The 17999-nt window shown below is 45.6% G+C and overlaps 1 protein-coding gene across 1 annotated transcript in view; it reads right to left on the bottom strand.

Annotated features, from left to right (window-relative positions):
• The window catches only part of ptgfrnb (prostaglandin F2 receptor inhibitor b), a 75747-nt gene that overhangs the window by 46728 nt on the left and 11020 nt on the right, over positions 1-17999 (bottom strand). Inside the window, exons 4-5 of the mRNA XM_008292389.1 lie at positions 10440-10847; positions 6454-6888 (exon numbers count right to left, since the gene is read on the bottom strand). Of these exons, the coding sequence (XP_008290611.1) occupies positions 6454-6888; positions 10440-10847 (843 nt within the window). The remainder of the gene's footprint in view (positions 1-6453; positions 6889-10439; positions 10848-17999) is intronic.

Genomic DNA, 17999 nt, shown 5'->3' with positions numbered 1-17999 from the left:
CACACACACACACACACACACACACACAGAGATAACACGTAAACCCGGCGAGGCGCAGATCGACTAAACGTCCTTGATGCTGCGGTTTGATATGTCGGCGGTGCGTTCGTGTGCCTGCGGAGCCCGGTTGGTATTTCTAAATGCGACTCGGATCCTGGAGGCTCCAGGAATCTTCCGGCTGACATACTGTTCACCGTAAAGCTGCAGTTCGGCTGATTTTTGTCTCGACTGCGGCTGCAGAACGCGACGACTGCGGGCTCGTTTTTCACCGCAACGTGAAGTCCTGCAGCTCTGTGGAACCGGAACCACATGGAGGAGGAGGGGGGACGTGTTCTGGAGCAGAACCACACATTAAAAAGACAAAAAACAAAGTCAACTACTTATACTCTTAATTTGTCTACACTGCCTGCAGTTCAGCCTAATAAAAAAAAAGTCCCAGAATTTTCGTGCCGTGGCTGCTGGTCTCAGCCGAGTCACCGACGGCTTCACGGCTCCACAGAAAATCACAGAATATTTTAGTTTTTACAGAATCCGATTCAAGCAAACACTTGATTTTAGGCGAAATTTTAAACGAGACACGTAGAATAAAGAGATTTTTACGACATTGCTAATTTGACATCAGCTATTTTTTGTTGCTGTTAAAGATTTTTAAAAAAAAGAAAAAGACAAATGCAGGAAAAATGATATCACAGTTTTAAGCTTCCACGGACGTGTAGTTTGAGGACCGTCGGAAAAGGCAAAATAACACAAAAATGACACAAAAAGACACAAAAGGAGCTTAAATGACACTAAAATAAAACAAAACAAAGCTAAAACTCGACCATTCTTTTGGTTTTTAATCGTTTCTGGCGTCATTTTGGTGATTTTGTGAAAGACGACATAACTTTCACAGCCGCAGAGAGGTTTTAGGGATCAAGCCAACAAAGACTTACGCACATGAAGGTGTGATTCCAGCTCCAGCAGGTCAAACTGGTTTCTGCTAAATTAATAACGTCGTCTTTTGTAAAAATCACTGATGAAGCCTGACGGTAGCCTCCGGACGTTTCACTCTGGGCGTTCCCCCGACATGCGGCCGCCTGAAGCCGAGAAAAGCTTCAGCCGCTCCGATCTGAAGCAACGAGATCCGGACGTAAAGGGGCGATTCATCAGCAGCTTTTACTGTGAAAGGACTGACGCTACAGGAAGTCACCTGTTACAGACGTCTTTACAAACCAGTTGCATCTATTCAGCCTCTAAATCAACCGTCACTGTTGTAGAACATAACTGCAGCTATAAACTTATCGGATCCTCGCAAAGTCCCATGAGAGCCACGAGACTCAACCCTCCACCCTTACCATGAACTGTAAAAGCAGCTCAACACTCCACAGAAGAAAAAAATAAATAAATTGGCAAAAATAAACCGCGTGCTGTAAACAGATCGGGCAAAAATGGAAAAATTCTGCGCTCCTCGATGCAACCGCGAAGCTGCGAGTCGCTCGGCTGGGACCAACGGTCGGGCGGCAAAAATTCAGGAACTTTTTCGGCTGAACTGCAGGCGGTGTGGGAAAAAGGAAATACAAGTGGGTAAACATTCATCAGAGTTTCTGTTTTTGTTGCATAAAAGCTCCCAAAAAATCGAGTTAATCCAGCCGGAATCTCCACAAATCCAACATTTATTCTCCGATAAATGGATCAGAACGTCCGACGACGAGCTCCGATCCCCCAACGAGCAGCACCGATGGCTTCTTTTAACTCTTTGCTTCAGACGTGGGACTCGATACCGACCACCTTCGTAGTCCACTGGCGAAAGAACATGCCACGACTTCAGCATGACGAAATGAGCTATAACGTCCAAAAAAAGAAAACGGACTGAAATCCATAAAATGTCACAAATCATCGGCTAAGAGAAGAAATCCTTTTCTGCCAAATCTGCTGGAATAATAACACGCTATTGAAAAAGCCCAATAAATACTTAAAGTGACCAGATTTCCTTTTTGATGTGTTTGGCATCCAGAGTCCTCCGGGGATTCTGGCACCAGGAGGTGTTTTTTTGATCCGTTCCGGCAATATCATGGCCAAGAAGCACCAAAGCGAACTCTATAAATATCATTAAAAAGGGCTTTTATTCCCTTTTTCTACCCTCATAAAGAAACGGGGACAAAAAGACTAATTGCTACTTTCCTACAATAAATTGGGAGCTCTGAGGAAACTTTGCGCCCGTCAATCTGCCAAAGCGCTTCCTGGGAATTCCCAAAATATAGTACAGTAGCCGTTATGTAATCAGGATTCATTTATTCAGGAGTCCGTTTCTTTCACCGACATGTGGGAATCGGGAGTTTGTTATGAATCCAACACGTCTTCCACCACTGAGACGCTTTCTGCCAAAGCCAACGCTGAGTTCTTTTAAATATAAATATAAATCCACTTTTTCTTCTTCTTCCACAGCGACACAGTTTATCAGGAGCCGTGAAAAGCGTCGCCCAAGATTCTGACGGTTCTCTAAAAAAAACGACCAAATCTGAGCTGAAAATCAGGAAAGCGCTGAGCTGGTCGAGACGTTAAAGATGGAAAAAGGAAAATATTCATCACACAGGAGGGAGCTTGTCAGAAAAGCTGTTTTCTACATATTTCAAGTTCTTTTCTGTGTTATATTCAATCGACAGCGTTCTGACGGCGTCATTCTGCACAGACGACGTTTTAAAGTTCTGTCAAGCAAGAAAAATAAATAAATAAAAATCACCAAAATGATGTCAGAAACGGCTGAAAGAAGGTCAGAATATGTTCAGCTTTTCAACTTTACAATTAATCTTCTGCGACATAAACAAACTTCAGCTTAAAGTCGAGACACTTCAACAAAAAATTGCAAAATGCTCCAAATAAAAACTCAAAAAGACAATCGGGCCGAAGTGCAGGTGGAGCAGGAACAAATCTCTGTAGAGTTTCTTATTTCAGACGAAAAATCAGGGCGACTCTACTTTTTTAAAATCATTTCTGGCGTCCTAACGGCGTCGTCCACACACTTCTGAGTTCTGTTCACTTCTCGTTTTACTGCTTCCACAGAAAAAGTCCACGTCAGGAACAATCCTCCTGTCAGCAGACCTCACCAGATTAAATCAGGCTTTGGCTGATAGGATTCATTAGCTGCTGTTTTTTTTTACGGGAAGAAAAACAGAAAATCAGCTTTAATTAATCCGTAACTCAAGAAGACCATTAAACATGAACGTATGAACGAGCATCCTGCCTTCTCAAACAAAGCGATTAATTGCGTCTGACACGTGACCTCAGACCGACAGACGGCGCTAATTGACGGCTGCGTCGACTGATTTCGGCGTCGCTGCTCCTCGGAGGCAGGATCACAGATTCCCACACAGGCTGCAACCTCCGGCTTCGCCGTCAGAGCGCAGGACAGGCACGACTAATCAATCGTCCTCGCAGCAGGCGGCGACAGGCTGACGAGGGGATTAAAGAGCCGCCCGCCCTCCACATCCATCCGAGGCGGCAAATCAAACAGCGGCAGCGTTCGCACACGTCTCGGCAAACCCACGAACGTCAGACGAATCACAGCAACCAGAGCAGAAGAGGACGACTCAGGAAGCCTGGCGTTACCCTCTCTTTATTCTGATTCTCTCAATTAAAAAATAGCCAAAAAAACACAATTTGTTCCAACAAGATTCTGTAAAAACTAGAAAATTCGAGCCTCCTGGGTGCAACCGTGGAGCTGTTAGTGGCTCAGCTGTGACCGACAGCCTGATGGCAAATATTCAGGATGTTCTGGGTTGAACTGCAGGCAGTGTTCCCTCAGAGCAGACATTAAAACCGACGAACACACCGTCAAACATGTGCAGAGCGGAGAGTCACGCCGTGGTCACGACTACTGCTAAATGTTCTACATGGTGACTTTAGGAGCAATTATTGTGTCCTGTTTTCCTTATTTCCTCATTTAAGTTCCACATTATTGTTTTTCAGTCGTTCTTTTTTTTAAATTATTTTAAGTTTGCACTCATTTAACTCTAAAAACTCACCAGCTGCTTTGAAAGACAGATTACATTTAAAAAATGACACCTTGAATCAGAACCAGAAACTCTGTAAAAACAAGAGAGAATCATCTGGGTATAAAGTTTCCCACAGTCCTTGAACTACTCGTCTGTGATGCTCTGTTGGTAAAATTTAAGTTTTAAAATCATGATTTTTCATCAAAATCACTCTAATCTACACGCCTCATTTAAAAATATGCACATTATCCAGAGCCAGAAACTATAAAAAGTGAAATTTTAAAAACTCTTGCGCAGTTCTTAAACTAATCATGTGTGACGTTGGAATCTGATCTCAAAATCATGATCAAAATCTGAAAAAAGTTGCCCCGAAAATAAACAGCTGACTCTAACAATAATCGGCAAAAAACAAAAAATTCTGCACTTCTTGCCGTAACCGTAAAACTCAGAGTGACTCAGCTGTGAGCGACAGTCACGCCGCAAAAATTCAGGGATTTTTTTATTTTTTTGTTGATTCGGCTATCAACAAACAACGACTGGTAAATGTTCTACATGTTGATTTTAGGCTTCTCCAATTTTTATAAAGCAAATAATCAAAGATATTCAACCATTTTTTTCATCATTTGGCTCAATAGTTGTGTCCTAGAGCACAGAACAGCTTCTTCATGGTTGTTCTGTTTCCATAGAGGTTCAGGATTTACAATAAAAATGAGTAAAAATGTGATACTGACGCCTGATAAACCTCACAGACAACAGCCCCTTTAAATAAGATCACTTGGTTTCATTTGGGGTAACTCTGACATTAAACCTCCTCATTTCACTCTTTTCATGTGATTTTTGTGCTGCAGTACCTGAGTGGAGACTAGAGGCTTCTCAGCACACAAACTAGCATCCAGAGTACGTGAGGCGTTCGGGGATCATCGGTATATGTCAGCATTTGAGTGTTTTATCTTTTTTAGACGCACAGGTAAGCAGGAATGACCTCAGTTTCCTTTTTTATGTGACGACCCATAATCAAGCCGCCGCGCTACAATCCAAGATGGCCGCCGACCTGGTTCACAACAACCACGAAAACTCAAATATCACAAAAACTCAATCAACTTTGTCCTTCGTTAAACATTCAACGGCTGGGAAACGCTCACACGACGCATAAATACACAACAAACAGAGTCTCCCTTCCCAAATCCTGAGGAACGTCGTGTTAAATACAGACATTCTCACCAAAACACTGATTCCTGGAGGAACGACGGCTCGTGTGTCTCATCTTTCTCATTTCATCGTTTTCTTCATTCAGAACATGCATGAGATTCGTTTTAGTACAGATCGACAGATGTGGCTCATCTGATGTAACTGTCGAACTTAGCCGCTAGCCGTTAGCCGATATCCATTAGCCGCTAGCCATTAGCCACTAGCAATTAGCTATTAGCCACTAGCACTTAGCCGCTAGCCATTAGCTGCTAGCCACTAGCCATAGCCTTGGCAATGACGTGTGTTTCATCCAACCGACAGCAACGAAACACAAAACGACACAAACGAGGCACAGCAGAAGAAAAACTAGACAGGAAATGAAACAAACGAGACGCAAAAGATTAACGAGATACAACCCACTGAAAAAATGGACAAAACAACACACACGGCACAAAATGACACAAACCAAACACGAAAGAAAAACAACACGAGCAAGACACAAAATTCAGTAAACAAGACAAACAAAAAACATAAACAAGACACAATATGAGCAAAACAAGACAGGAAATGACATAAACAGTGACTCTCTGATCTCAGCCCATATGTACCCGGTGGTCCTCAGCCAAGGCTCTGTTCACCGTCCCACAGCCGAGGCTCAGGACCAGAGGTGACCGGGTCTTCTCTGTCAGAGCCTCCAGCCTCTGGACCAGGAGGAGCTCAGATCTGCAGCACTTCATCCTCCTTTAACAACACATGTTTACAGATGTGCGTTTACAGGGTTTGTTCTATGAGTGGACTTTCCTTCGTTTGATGGCAGCATCAAGGCAGTTCATTCTATCTTCCTTTACTGTCTTTTAATTGTCTTCTTTTACTGGGTTTTATTCTTCTTATATATTTTTACATTGTTTTATTGTCTTTCATGTTTTATGTGTTTCACCTTCACCATTTTTCATTTATGTATTTTTTACTTCTTTTGATGTTGTCTAATGTTGTTCGTACACTTCTACAACACTCTGTAACCCTGTTCTGAAAAGTGCTGTATAAATAAAGTTTATTATTATTATTATTATAAACAAGACAGGAAACGGCGCAAAAAGGCCACAAAACAGCACAAACTGAACACAAAAGTCCATGAACAAGACACAAACGACAAACGAGATGCAAAACAACAAAAGCGGGATACGAAACAAAAACAGGACACGAACCAACCAAAACCACAAACGAGACGCAGACTGAACACCAAACGTTTGTGCTCCTGAAGCGTCCAACAATCAACCAATCACGTGTCACTCACTGATCTCGGACACCTTCACCGTCACCGGGCCGGACGTCTTCTCGGCCGCCATGTGCCACCTGCCGCCGCCCCCGGAGCTCCGCCCCCCCTTCTCGATGAAGGCCCGGACGCGGCAGGCGTACAGGCCTCCGTCCTCGCCGCTCACCGCCCTCACGGCCAGCCGGTACTCGCCGGCGCCGGTCCGCTCCAGGCTGGCCTCGCCCCGCCGGCCCTGCGTGCCGCTGCCGTTGGACGCCACCACGCCGCTGCGCTCCATCGTGATGATCTCGCGGCCGTCCGCCAGCCAGGTGACCTCCGGGGTGACGGCGGCCAGGTTGTCGGCGGCGACGGAGCAGAGCAGCGTCAGCGTGTCGCCGGGGGAGAGCAGCGACGAGGACGAGGACGAGGACGAGGACGAGGACGAGGACGAGGAGGCCTTAACGCTGAGGGATCGACCTGCAGAGAGGAAACAGCAGCCACATCATTATTATTATTATTATTATCATGGTCATCATAGAGGAAACACGGTCTGGTTCCAGCCGGTCTGGACATCCCATAATGACTGCAGCTGCATATAAACAGTCGGCGCTTGGAGCTCCGTTTTCACACCACTTGTTTACACACCGAAGGCAAAGTCAACCTCCAGAGTCTCCGGCGGGTCGCCCTGAGCAACCGACCCGACAGAAACACGGCAAACATGAAAACCACACGGCTCAGTCTGGTGGTGGACACGCCGAACACAGAAACATGGATCCGATTTATCTGATTTATCGCCGACAAGCCAGAGTTGATAAAAAAGGCAGAAGAGAAAATAAACACTCAGAAAAACAACAAACAAACCAACAAACGTCTGAGAACGAGCAGCATGAACTACTCTCCTGTTTTCTTTTTTACCTCTTTAAGGTTCCACATGATTGTTTTTCAGTCTTTTTTTTAAAAATTATTTTAAGTTTGCGCTCATTTAACTCTAAAAACTCACCAGCTGCTTTGAAAGGCAGATTAAATTTACAAAAATGACCAAAAGTACGCCTTCTATCAGAACCAGGCAGTCTGTAAAAACAAGAGAATCGTCGGGTTTTAAAGTTTCCCACGGTCCTTGAACTACTCATCTGTGACGCTCTGTTGCTAAAATAAGTTTTAAAATCATCAAAACACGCTATCGTAATAAATCACATCATTTGTCAGAGGCAGAAACTATAAAAAGTGAAATAATCATTAGATTTCCAACTTCTACATCGTCCTTAAACTAATCACGGGCAACGCTGGAATCTGATCTCAAAATTTGAAAAAATAATCCTGCAAAAAATAAACAATTGACTCTTTCAATAATCGACAAAAATCAAAAAATTCTGCACTTCTTGCCGCAACCGTAAAACCACGAGTGACTCAGCTGTGAGCGACAGGCACGCCGCAAAAATTCAGGGATTTTTTGTCTTATTTTATTTATTTTTTGTTGGTTCGGCTGAACTGCAGGCAGTGTTCACACAGAGTCGCCGTTTTTATTTTACATCTGTGAGCGCTTGGAGAAATGTTGTACATGTTGATTCTATTACTTATTGTTAATCAGAGGAATTCAGCTTTAGTTTTTCTGTTGTACAGTAGATGGATTTAGACGACATTTCTGCGTTTTGTCTCCTCCTTCGTGGTTGTTCTGCTTCCATCCAGCTGCAGGACGTCACATTAGTGAGACTTTATCTCGTTTATCTACAGAAGCACTCAGAACCAACAACCTTCTGGTTCCAGGACGAAATCCTCTTTTCACGACAGAATTTAGAACCAAATGTTTCGCTCAGCAGCAGAGAAAAGTGGATAAAACCCGAACGAACCCCTGAGACTGAGGAGACGTGTGGACAGTGAACATGACGGACGAGGAGCTGCTGTGGTCCTGAAGCGTCTGTAGATGTGGTCTCCAGGAACAACACAAACAGCAGCGTGAGGGGAAGAGTCTCGGTGTGGCGTCTGGAGACGGACAAAGGGCACAAAGCCGGCTCTGTTTGACTTCCCTCATCCTCTTTGCTCACGTCGGCGAGTCAATACGAAGCGACACAATGGACCCGAGGCGGACGGCGGCGAGCGCTCGTCTCCGGTTTCATTACGGGCCGGCCGGGCGTTCCTGCGGCGCTCAGAGGCCTCGCCGACCCGGACGAGACATCAGACACCGGAGCAACCGGCGGGAATGAGTGCAGGAGGGTCGCCGACCTCCTGGGAGCCCCGAGAAAGTCTCCAGAACAAAGAGGCAGGACTCTCCCACGTCCCTCTTCTTAGTCCAGCCTGACTCGAGGAGCTCCAGAACCGAGGTCCAGCACACGGCACGAGCAGGAAAAGTCGTGATTCTGATTGAAAGCTGCACATTCAGCTCAGTTTTTACTGTATTTAATGAAGCCAAGCACAGTTTTACCTTCACATTAGGATTATTTTACAGGCATCAGAAGGATTTCTGCTAATTTGTTTTTTGGGGTTTTTTTTCGCTCTCATAACTTTTTGTATTTGAATTTCAGGAATCATGGCTTGTAGATGGATGTGTCCAAAAATGATCCTTTCATTGTCTAGAACTTGTTCTGAACAACCACCATCACATCAAAGTTTACCCAGAATGCACTTCTGAGTTTTCTGTGCTGAATAATGAGAATCTGCCTGAATTCTGTGCGCCAGCCAGCAGGGGGCGACTCCTCCATCAGCACAAACAGTCTGAGTGTATTGACGTCTACGAGAAAACGAACCAACTTCACACTTGATTTGTTCCCTCGGTGAACCTTTTTCTCATCAGTTTATGGTCTCAGTCGCTAGTTTAACATCTTCTTCAGTGCAGCATGAAGCTCATTTAGCAGATTATGTTCCCATTTTAAAAAAAAACAAGCGATAAAGCAAAGTGTTCTCAAAGTTCTCAGAAAACAGAAACACATCCAGGGCATCAAAAATCTGATTTTGGCTTTCGTTATAAAGACGTTTGAATTCCCTTCAGCTGTTCCTGTGACTGGTCCAAAGTGAATGACAGATTCCTCTGACTGTGGTTAGTCTGCAAACAGTAGCTTGACTGCAGCTAACTGCTAGCTAGCTAGCTAGCTACATGCTTTTCAAAGTCTGTAGGCAGCAAATGTGTCAAATTAAAAGTCATAAATAAAATCAAGGAGCTTCTGCTACTCCTGCCCCATTGGTGCAGCTTAGCTCGCTTCTGCGTAATAAAGCTTCAATTCATGTTAAAAGTACGCTAGCTGGGGCGCCGCTATAGCTCACCTGGTTGAGCTGGCGTCCCGTGTGCAGGCCTACAGTCCCGATGACATGAGTTTGAATCCCGCTCATGACCCTTTCCCACATGTCCTCCCCCCATTCTTCTCCCCTACTTTCCTGTCTCTCAACTGCACTCTCAAATAAAGACAAAAAGGCCCAAAAAACAACTTAAATAAAAAAATACGCTAGCTGCTAGCTTAGCAACCTTTCCAAGCACACTGGTCACCATTTTAGTTTGGCGTGCTAACATGCCAACATTTGTTTATCAGCACAACACACCAAGTCCAGCTGAGGCTGACGGAGACATGAGGTTACAAACCGAAACTCTTTGACCAGATGATGGCGTTCGATCGATCAGAGGATCAACAGAAACGCTACAACTTCCTCCTGAAGGGACAACGAACGCATGTGAGGAATTTACCAGAAATCCAGTTTCATCTCAGAGTTGCTAAAGACAATCAGAAAACTCTCTCATAGCAGCAACTTTAAGCCAAAAACTCTGACTAACGCATCAACTAATGCGTCAACCGGTCTGTCGATGCGATCAGTCGATGTCACGATGAGTCGTATCGGTGTGGATGTTGGTCAATATGTGTTTCAACAGAATAAGATGTTTTAGAAACCTCACAGTTTGTGTCACAGAGCCGCTTCACAACAATCCTGCAGCACATGCAGCAGATGATGGTGCGGAGTAAAGCGGTGTCTTCGTGTTGAGCTGCTCTAAACAGAGACTCCGACATATTTCACTTCCAAAAACTCGGTGTCGGACGGTTTCTCACCTGTCGGCGTAACAGCAACCGTTCCCATCTCTTTCGTACTCTCCACGATTTTTATCCACTTCCCTCCGGTCTCGTGCGCCCACTCCGTCCCGTTGCATTCGTAAATCCCTTCATCGGACGTCGTCACCCTGGAGATCACCAGCTCGAACGCTCCGTTCTTGCCGGGGACCAACCGGATGCCTCCGTCGGCGTAGCGGCGAGCGAACTTGGCGCCCGTCGCCACGTCGCCCTGAGGCCCGAACGTCAGGATCTCCTCAGAGGCCGTCCCCTTCTTCACCAGCCAGGTGACGGACAGGTAGGTGGGGTAGGTGAGCTCCCGGGTGACGTTGCAGGTGAGGGTGAGGTCGCTGCCCTCCGGGACGCTGGGCGGCGGCGTCTGGGGGGAAACCTTCAGGGTGTTGGGGATGACTGGCGGGAAACAGAAAAACAGACAGCCATGTTTAAAGTGTTCGATGGGTTTTTGTATTTTCGTTTGGAGGCTTTTATTTTCTTAAATGACGGTGATGTTTTTATTTTTAAACAGGTATCTTGTGCACATTTGTTTCCTTAAATCAATAACTGTTGACGTAATTGCAATAAAGATTGGGAGGTTCACTTATTTAAGGATTCCTTCTTTTATTTTGGTGCACTGGAGCGACCAAAACGTCAATAAATATGAACGTCAAAGAGAAAAACAGCTCATTTCTTTATTTCCTCTCCTGCTGCAGCGTTATCCGGCTTTTATAATGCGATGAAAAACATATTTAATCATCTTATTCGTTGTAAAAATATATATTTAGCAAAAAAACCACCTTAAAATATTGAGTTTTCCTCCCATTCGTTTAGAGTGTCTACAGCTCCTTCACAATAAAAGCCTTCCAGTGAAGAAACTCTTTTACTGTGAAGTTCCTGCAGGTGTTTTCTCAAGAAAAGTTGTTTCAGTTGTGTTTTTTTTTTTACATTTAGTTGAAGAGCTGCAGGAGGCTTCTGTAGGACGCTGAAGCTTGTGCTCATTAAACAACAACATCAGTGTAGATTGTGTTTTTAGTTTTTGTCGCTCATCTCGGCAGCACATCCTCCCTCTGGTTTTCTGTTGCTGCGAGTTAACAGATCCCGTTTGGATTAAACTAATTCCTACTGATACAGCAGCACACCGAGGCTGGAAAACCTGAATAAAAAGCACAAATAATCATAATTAAAGCCGCAAGCGGCATTGGTCGGGTCCTCGCTTCTCGCTGGAGTGAGGCAGGTGGTGCTTGGCGCCAATTTACTCTTTTGTGCGTCCCGACCTGCGACACACTCCCACGGAGTCTTGTAGGTGTAGATGAAACGGCCTTCCGACTGTACCCCAATGAATGTGGAAAACCCCCAAAAAGTGGTCAAAATGGCCATTGATCAATATTGCCCGGGCCGCCGTTTCTAAACCAAAAGACTTTTGAGGAGCGTTTTGACAACTTTTAATCACCGCGTCGTGTAGTTTGCGCTGGCCAAATTTCAGGTGTGTCCGACTTACCCCGTAGTAGGAGATAGATTTTGAAATCGGTCATAAATGGGCGATTTTCAGCCAAAATGGCCATTGATCAAAATTGGACGGGCCGCCATTTCCAAACCGGGCCTCATCTGCGGAGCGTTTTGATAACTTTTAATCACCGCGTCGTGTAGTTTGCGCTGGCCAAATTTCAGGTGTGTACGACTTTCCCCGTAGAGGAGGTAAATTTGCGAGCCGCCAATTTTTTCAAAATGGCCGACTTCCTGTTGAGTTTCGGGTATGTGTTCTTGAGGCTTTTTTGTGCATCTCGAGTTGTTACATGTGTGTACCGAATTTCGTGGCTCTACGTGAAAGTGTGTTCGGGGGCCCATTGTTTGTAATATTGTAGGGGGCGCTGTTGAGCCATGTTGCTATTGAGGTGAGTGTTTCCCCCTAATTATGAAATTTTTCGCCGGGTCTGATGTGTGTGGCGAGTTTGGTGAGTGTGTGAGTACGTTGTGTACCTCAAAAACGCGTTTTATTTTGACGAATAATAATAAACTCGAGCAGTTCCAACAGGGTCTTTGCACCCTTTGGTGCTCGGACCCTAATAAGGGCCCACATACAGATTCTACACATCAGAAACTGTTTAGAAAGAATCCTGCTGGCTGTAATTTTCTTTATAATTCTGTATTCTCACATTTTTACCTCACTGTTGGTTCATGTTCCAACATAAATATAAAGTCCTGCACCTCTCTGGAAACAGAAACCTCTTCTCTGCAGTGTGACGCCGTTGTAAAGCCATGAATCGTTTCAAAAAAGAAAAAACAAATGAAGTTGAAGCTCATAAAATTTACTATAAAAAAACTTAAATTAAAACCGGAACCATTTATCCCCATTTTCCCCCAAAGGTTGACGCTGATACCAGAAAAAAACGAACAGTGTCTCGACATATTTTTGGGATTTTAATACTTTTCAGCCGAGAACTTCCTGAATTTTTTCCACCCGACTGTTGGTCCCAGCTGAGCGACTCGTTGCTTCACGGATGCGTCGGGGAGCGCAGAATTTTTTTATTTTAATGCAATCTGGTTACAGCTGGCGGTTTATTTTGAGAGATTTTTTTTTATAGTTATGTTGGAAAAAGTCATTTTGATGGAATATTGTGGTTTTGCGGGGGCAGGGTCACCACCAGCTCCACAGGGCTTCATTTGTGGCACATTATTCATTGAAACAAGCAGAACAAAGCGACGATTATCAGCTTCGATCTGGTCGTTTTTTACCGAAGAAGCTGAAGGTCGCGCGTAATTTGTTTGAGGATAATCAGAAAATTAAAAATCCACCAATTCTCCCTCCGTTTTATTTTTATTTTTTACGGTTTCTGGCTGATTTATGAGCGTTTCGGGTTCAGAGGACAAACAATTTCACACCGTGACGGTTAAGATTCAAGAATCCTTTTAATTAAATCTGTAAATCTTGCGAGATCCTCGAGAGGTGAACTGATCCCGAGAGGCGTGTCGGGTGGAAAGTGAGTCAACGTTTGGTGCTCACTGGGCGGAAATAACGACACTTCTACCTGATCACGTGGGCAGCAGGTGACTTGAAGTTTCCAGGAAATCAAACTGTCCGCCGCCAAGTTAAACAAGCGAGCAGATAAAGCTGTGAAGCGGTGATGACGCGTCGGGCGTGTGCATGAAACCAAGGTTAGCCACTCGCCGCTTTACTTTCACTCTTTGGTTTGTTTTTCTTCCCAACGCGCTGCAGGTCCTGACAGAGCCTCTGCCTTTGTTCCTGCTCTTGTTGTGACGCATTCAGAAGACTCATGAGTCACTCTGTTGGAGGAAATTAAAAAACCTGGGAGCTGGTGAGCGTCCTGTTGGGAGCACAAGCAGCAGCGGCAGAAACAAGTTCCACCTCGCGCTCTTCGCGCCAGATGCTGCAGCGAGTCGCACGTCTGCAGCGCCGAGGTGGGGGGTTAATAATGAAGCCGAGGGGCAGATTCAGAGGATCGCTGCTCCCCGCCAATCACGGGCTCGCTTCAGCTTGTGCAGAAACCAAAAACAAAGACGTGAGAGCTGGCGGCTTCAGGTTCTGCATCAGCATCTAAAAACAACATCAGCTCCACAAGAAGATGAACGGGTCGTGTGTTTTGGAAATCACAAACCACAGACTGCATGTCAGCATCCAGAAGGAGGGAAAAATTAAGGTTGTCTCTGCTTTAGGTGGTTTAAAAGAACATTAAAAGTGTCACCATGGAGACCAATTTAACCCCGTCAGCGCCAAAAACCATCACCGCCGTTCTATCTTTAAAAATAAAAGTTTAAACTCCAGTTTATCAGAACCACAAACTGTAAGAACTGAACCAAACGCAACTGTACAATGTTTTGGATAAAGTCTGTGATTAGATACCTGTGAATATTTCAGCTGCGATTAACCGTCGTGTAATTAAGATTAAAAATGGCTCCAGTCTCAATTAGATATATTATAAATGGCCCAGAACCTCTCGGCTGAAGTGCAGGAAGTGAATAAAAACATTCAAAATCAAAGTGTGAAACATCTGTGTGACGTGGAGCCGCTGTTTTTTAGGAGAAACGTTGCTGATTCCAGCCGTTTTCAACCATTTAATCAAAATTTAATTAAAAATTGACCGTGTGGAAGAATCGGATTCTGCGGCGCTTATTGGAACCGTGAAGCTATCCGTGGTTCAGCTGTGACCGAAAGTCCAGCGACGGAAATTCAGCGATTCTTTTAACTGGGCTGAAGTGCAGGAAGTGTAAAGACGCGGAGCAGGAAAGCGTCTGTAGAGTTGGTCTAAAGTCTTGATAACAGCCGTGGATCATTTTTTCTCATTTTTGTAATACAAGAAACAAAAAATCAACTCTAGTTTTTTCTTTATTTTTCAGGACTCATGCACAGAACACATCAGACGTCCCTCTCCGAGCCGTGGATGTCGGTTCCTGCTGCCTCATGCAGAACACTCTTTATTCATTGATGTTCTGCTATTTTTTCTGTTTTTGCCGTTTTAGTCGCTGCTGTACAAGTGCTGTGAACCATCAGGGCACGTTTGGCAGGAAAGGCGCTTCAGGGAATCGCCGCTTTATCCGACGCTTCACGTTCAGAAGCCAGTTTTACACATGAAGCGAAGGTAAAGAATCCTCAGAGCCTTGGAGAGGGAATCTGGCAAAGGACGGCGGAGAGGAGGAATCCTCGCGCCAGCTCGGTGTTGCTGGACCGAGATGTCTCGCTAATCGCCTGTACCTGGTCCGGCCCGCAGCGCCGTCACCGCCGACCCGTTAATTGGCACGTGAGCTGCAAGTCACGTGTCCGGAGACCGTTTCCACGAGAGCAACACCTGAACGCTCGGAGGAAGGTCTGGCGCTGCTCAGAGAGGTTTCCAGTCACAGGAAGATCTCCAGTTGATGGAGATTCCACCCGCTGAAGCCTGAGAGTCACTCGTGTTCATCAGACGTGACAGAAGATCGGTTCTGTCTCAGTGTGAGCACGGCGACGTGAGATTCAGCCATTACAAGGCAAGACAATGAAACATCATGGAGAGTTAAATAATATAAAAGTAAATGTGCAAATACATCCAAACCACAAGTTTAATCGCAGCCAGAACAACGAAAGCTGTGATTGTGTAAGAAACACACCCAGAGGAGCGTCGCCAGAAGGTTAATTACACATCGGTAGCCTTGGAGAGATTAAACAAAAAGGAAATAATGGCTCTTTAAGAGCTTTTTTCCCCTTTACTCCAACAAGACAGCAGCTCCTCACAGCCACGTCCTGTTGGGTGAAAACGGCCTCGATAGTCTGGAAGCGTGGACGCCACGTCAGAGCCGGTCGGCTGACGGCCGTTTGTTTGGCATCAGCCGGACGTTTACAGTCAACAAGAGGAGCGAGTCCGGTCCTCACTTCAACCTCCTCCCACAAACAAACCAAATACTTCAGAAGCTCGGCGTAACAAAACAGAGCACACGTGTGATTTCTAACCAGTCGGACCAGTCGGACCTCTGGACTCTCATCATGGCTCCACGTGGACAAAAACGTTAGCAACAAATCTGATAGTGAGACGGAAAAAGACACCGTGAGAAACTAGAAACCAGCGAACCGCAGCGTGAGCAGAAGCGATCAGGCTGCTGCGGTCGGCGATGTAACGCCAACGACACATGATGTGATATGAAAACAGCTGCTTCAGACTTTGTGCAGGCGTTCTCACTGGAAACCTGTTTGTGGGACACGTCATGATGTCAACGTCTTTGGACAGACTGCAGGACAAAACTGCAACAAAAAACCTTTGTAAAGAACACGAACAGAAGCCTGATGGATGCTGGAGAACATTCTCTGGTCACATGGAGTCCAGATGTTTGGTGTGAACCTGACCAGGACCACCACAGTGGATGCATGGTCCTGACAGTGAAGCACGGAGGTGGAGCATCATGATGTGGGGCTGCATGAGTGGAAAAGGTGGAAAACGACCACAAAAAGACATAAAAATCCCCCCAAAATATGCAAAGTGACCCCAAAGAGGCAACAGAATGAGCTCAAAGAGACGCAAAATGACCACATGGTTGGTGTGAACCTGACCAGGACCACCAGTGGATGAGAGACAGTGAAGAACGGAGGAGGGATGGAAGGAGAAGAATGTTCCAGCCATGATTTGAAGTCAGCAGAAGATAATAGAATCAAAGAGGAACGGTGGAGCAACACAACCTCTCAAACACAGACTCCACGCTGAGGAGGATTAAGGCTGTGGTATTGAACAAAAATGTCTGGTTTCTGCTGCGCTGAGCTCCTCCTGTGGAGCCTGGAGCTGATGTTCCATCCTGGAGGTGATGTTCCATCCTGGAGCTGATGTTCCATCCTGGAGGTGATGTTCCATCCTGGAGGTGACGGCTGCTGCTCCACACTGCAGCCGTCCATCAGTGATCTGCGGTACGAGTGTGTCGCTGCAGGATCTTAAAGGGTTAACTCGATCTGGATCCTCGCCGCCGTCTGAACCAGCGAGCTACCGTGCTGGACGCCGGTCGGCCGATCTGAGCGTCTGAGGCAGATAACAAAGTCAAATAATCTGCCTCAGAACGCTCCATCAATTAAAACGGGCCTGGGAGGCGTCTGCAGACCCTCGGCGACCTCTCCTTCACTCGCCTTTTACGTAACCTCGGACGACTCGACTGCCACGAGTCTGCCTGGTGGTCGGCCCACTCGGCTGCACGTACACGACGGCGGCGGCGGCTCCGTAAACAGAGCTGCCTCGTTAATTCAGGTCTAAATTTAACAAGGCGTCTGGGGAGCCGAGCGGGGAGGCAGCGAGCAGCCCAACATGATGAGGCATTATCGCAGCGAGCTCACCTGCTGTCACACGACGCCGTCGCCGACTTACAGCCTCGCCGTCCTCGCGTGGCGGCAGGAGGCCTGAGCGGCCGGGTTTAAACCAACGACGCAGCGAGCGCGTGTTTAATTACCAACCAGAAGCGAGAAACCCAATTAAAGGCAAAGGAAAACGCTGAATGCACGTTTCTTTGGCAGAAAATAGCCTGAATTTAAAGCAACACGCGTGAACTTTGCAGCTCGTTTCTGGGAATGCGTCGGCTTCTTGTGACTCGGACGAACTTCAGATTTGAGGAGTGAATAATGAATGTGAGCTCAGACACCTGGAGGAGGGGCAGCGTTTTAAAATATTCAGCAAATCCAGCCGTCGACAAGAAGCCTCAAAACGCATGATGTTAAAATAAATAAATACAATTAAAAAATCGCCCAAATGACACCGTTTATCAGAGCCAGAAACTGTAAAAGCTGAAAAAATGGTCGGATTTTCACCTTGTTCACGGTGTTTGAACAACTCCTGTGTGACGTGTGGTTGCTTCAGAAAAATTCACTAAATGTGAGCATAAAATCATAATATGACATAAAAATCACTGCATTCAGCACGTCTCCTTCGTTTCTATTCATCAAAATCTGTAAAAAACAAACAAACAAACAAACAAAAAAAACAACAACAACAAAAAAACCTACAAATTGTGCAGCCTTTAATCAACGAGTACAACTGAAAAGAAAAAATAAAATAAAAAAATCACAATAACGTTTCATTATGTGGATGAATTTAACCCCAAACCTGC

Source organism: Stegastes partitus, unplaced genomic scaffold (genome assembly GCF_000690725.1).
Source record: "Stegastes partitus isolate 25-593 unplaced genomic scaffold, Stegastes_partitus-1.0.2 Scaffold807, whole genome shotgun sequence".
NCBI classification, from domain to species: domain Eukaryota; kingdom Metazoa; phylum Chordata; class Actinopteri; family Pomacentridae; genus Stegastes; species Stegastes partitus.
This window is presented reverse-complemented; position numbering and strand designations above follow the sequence as displayed.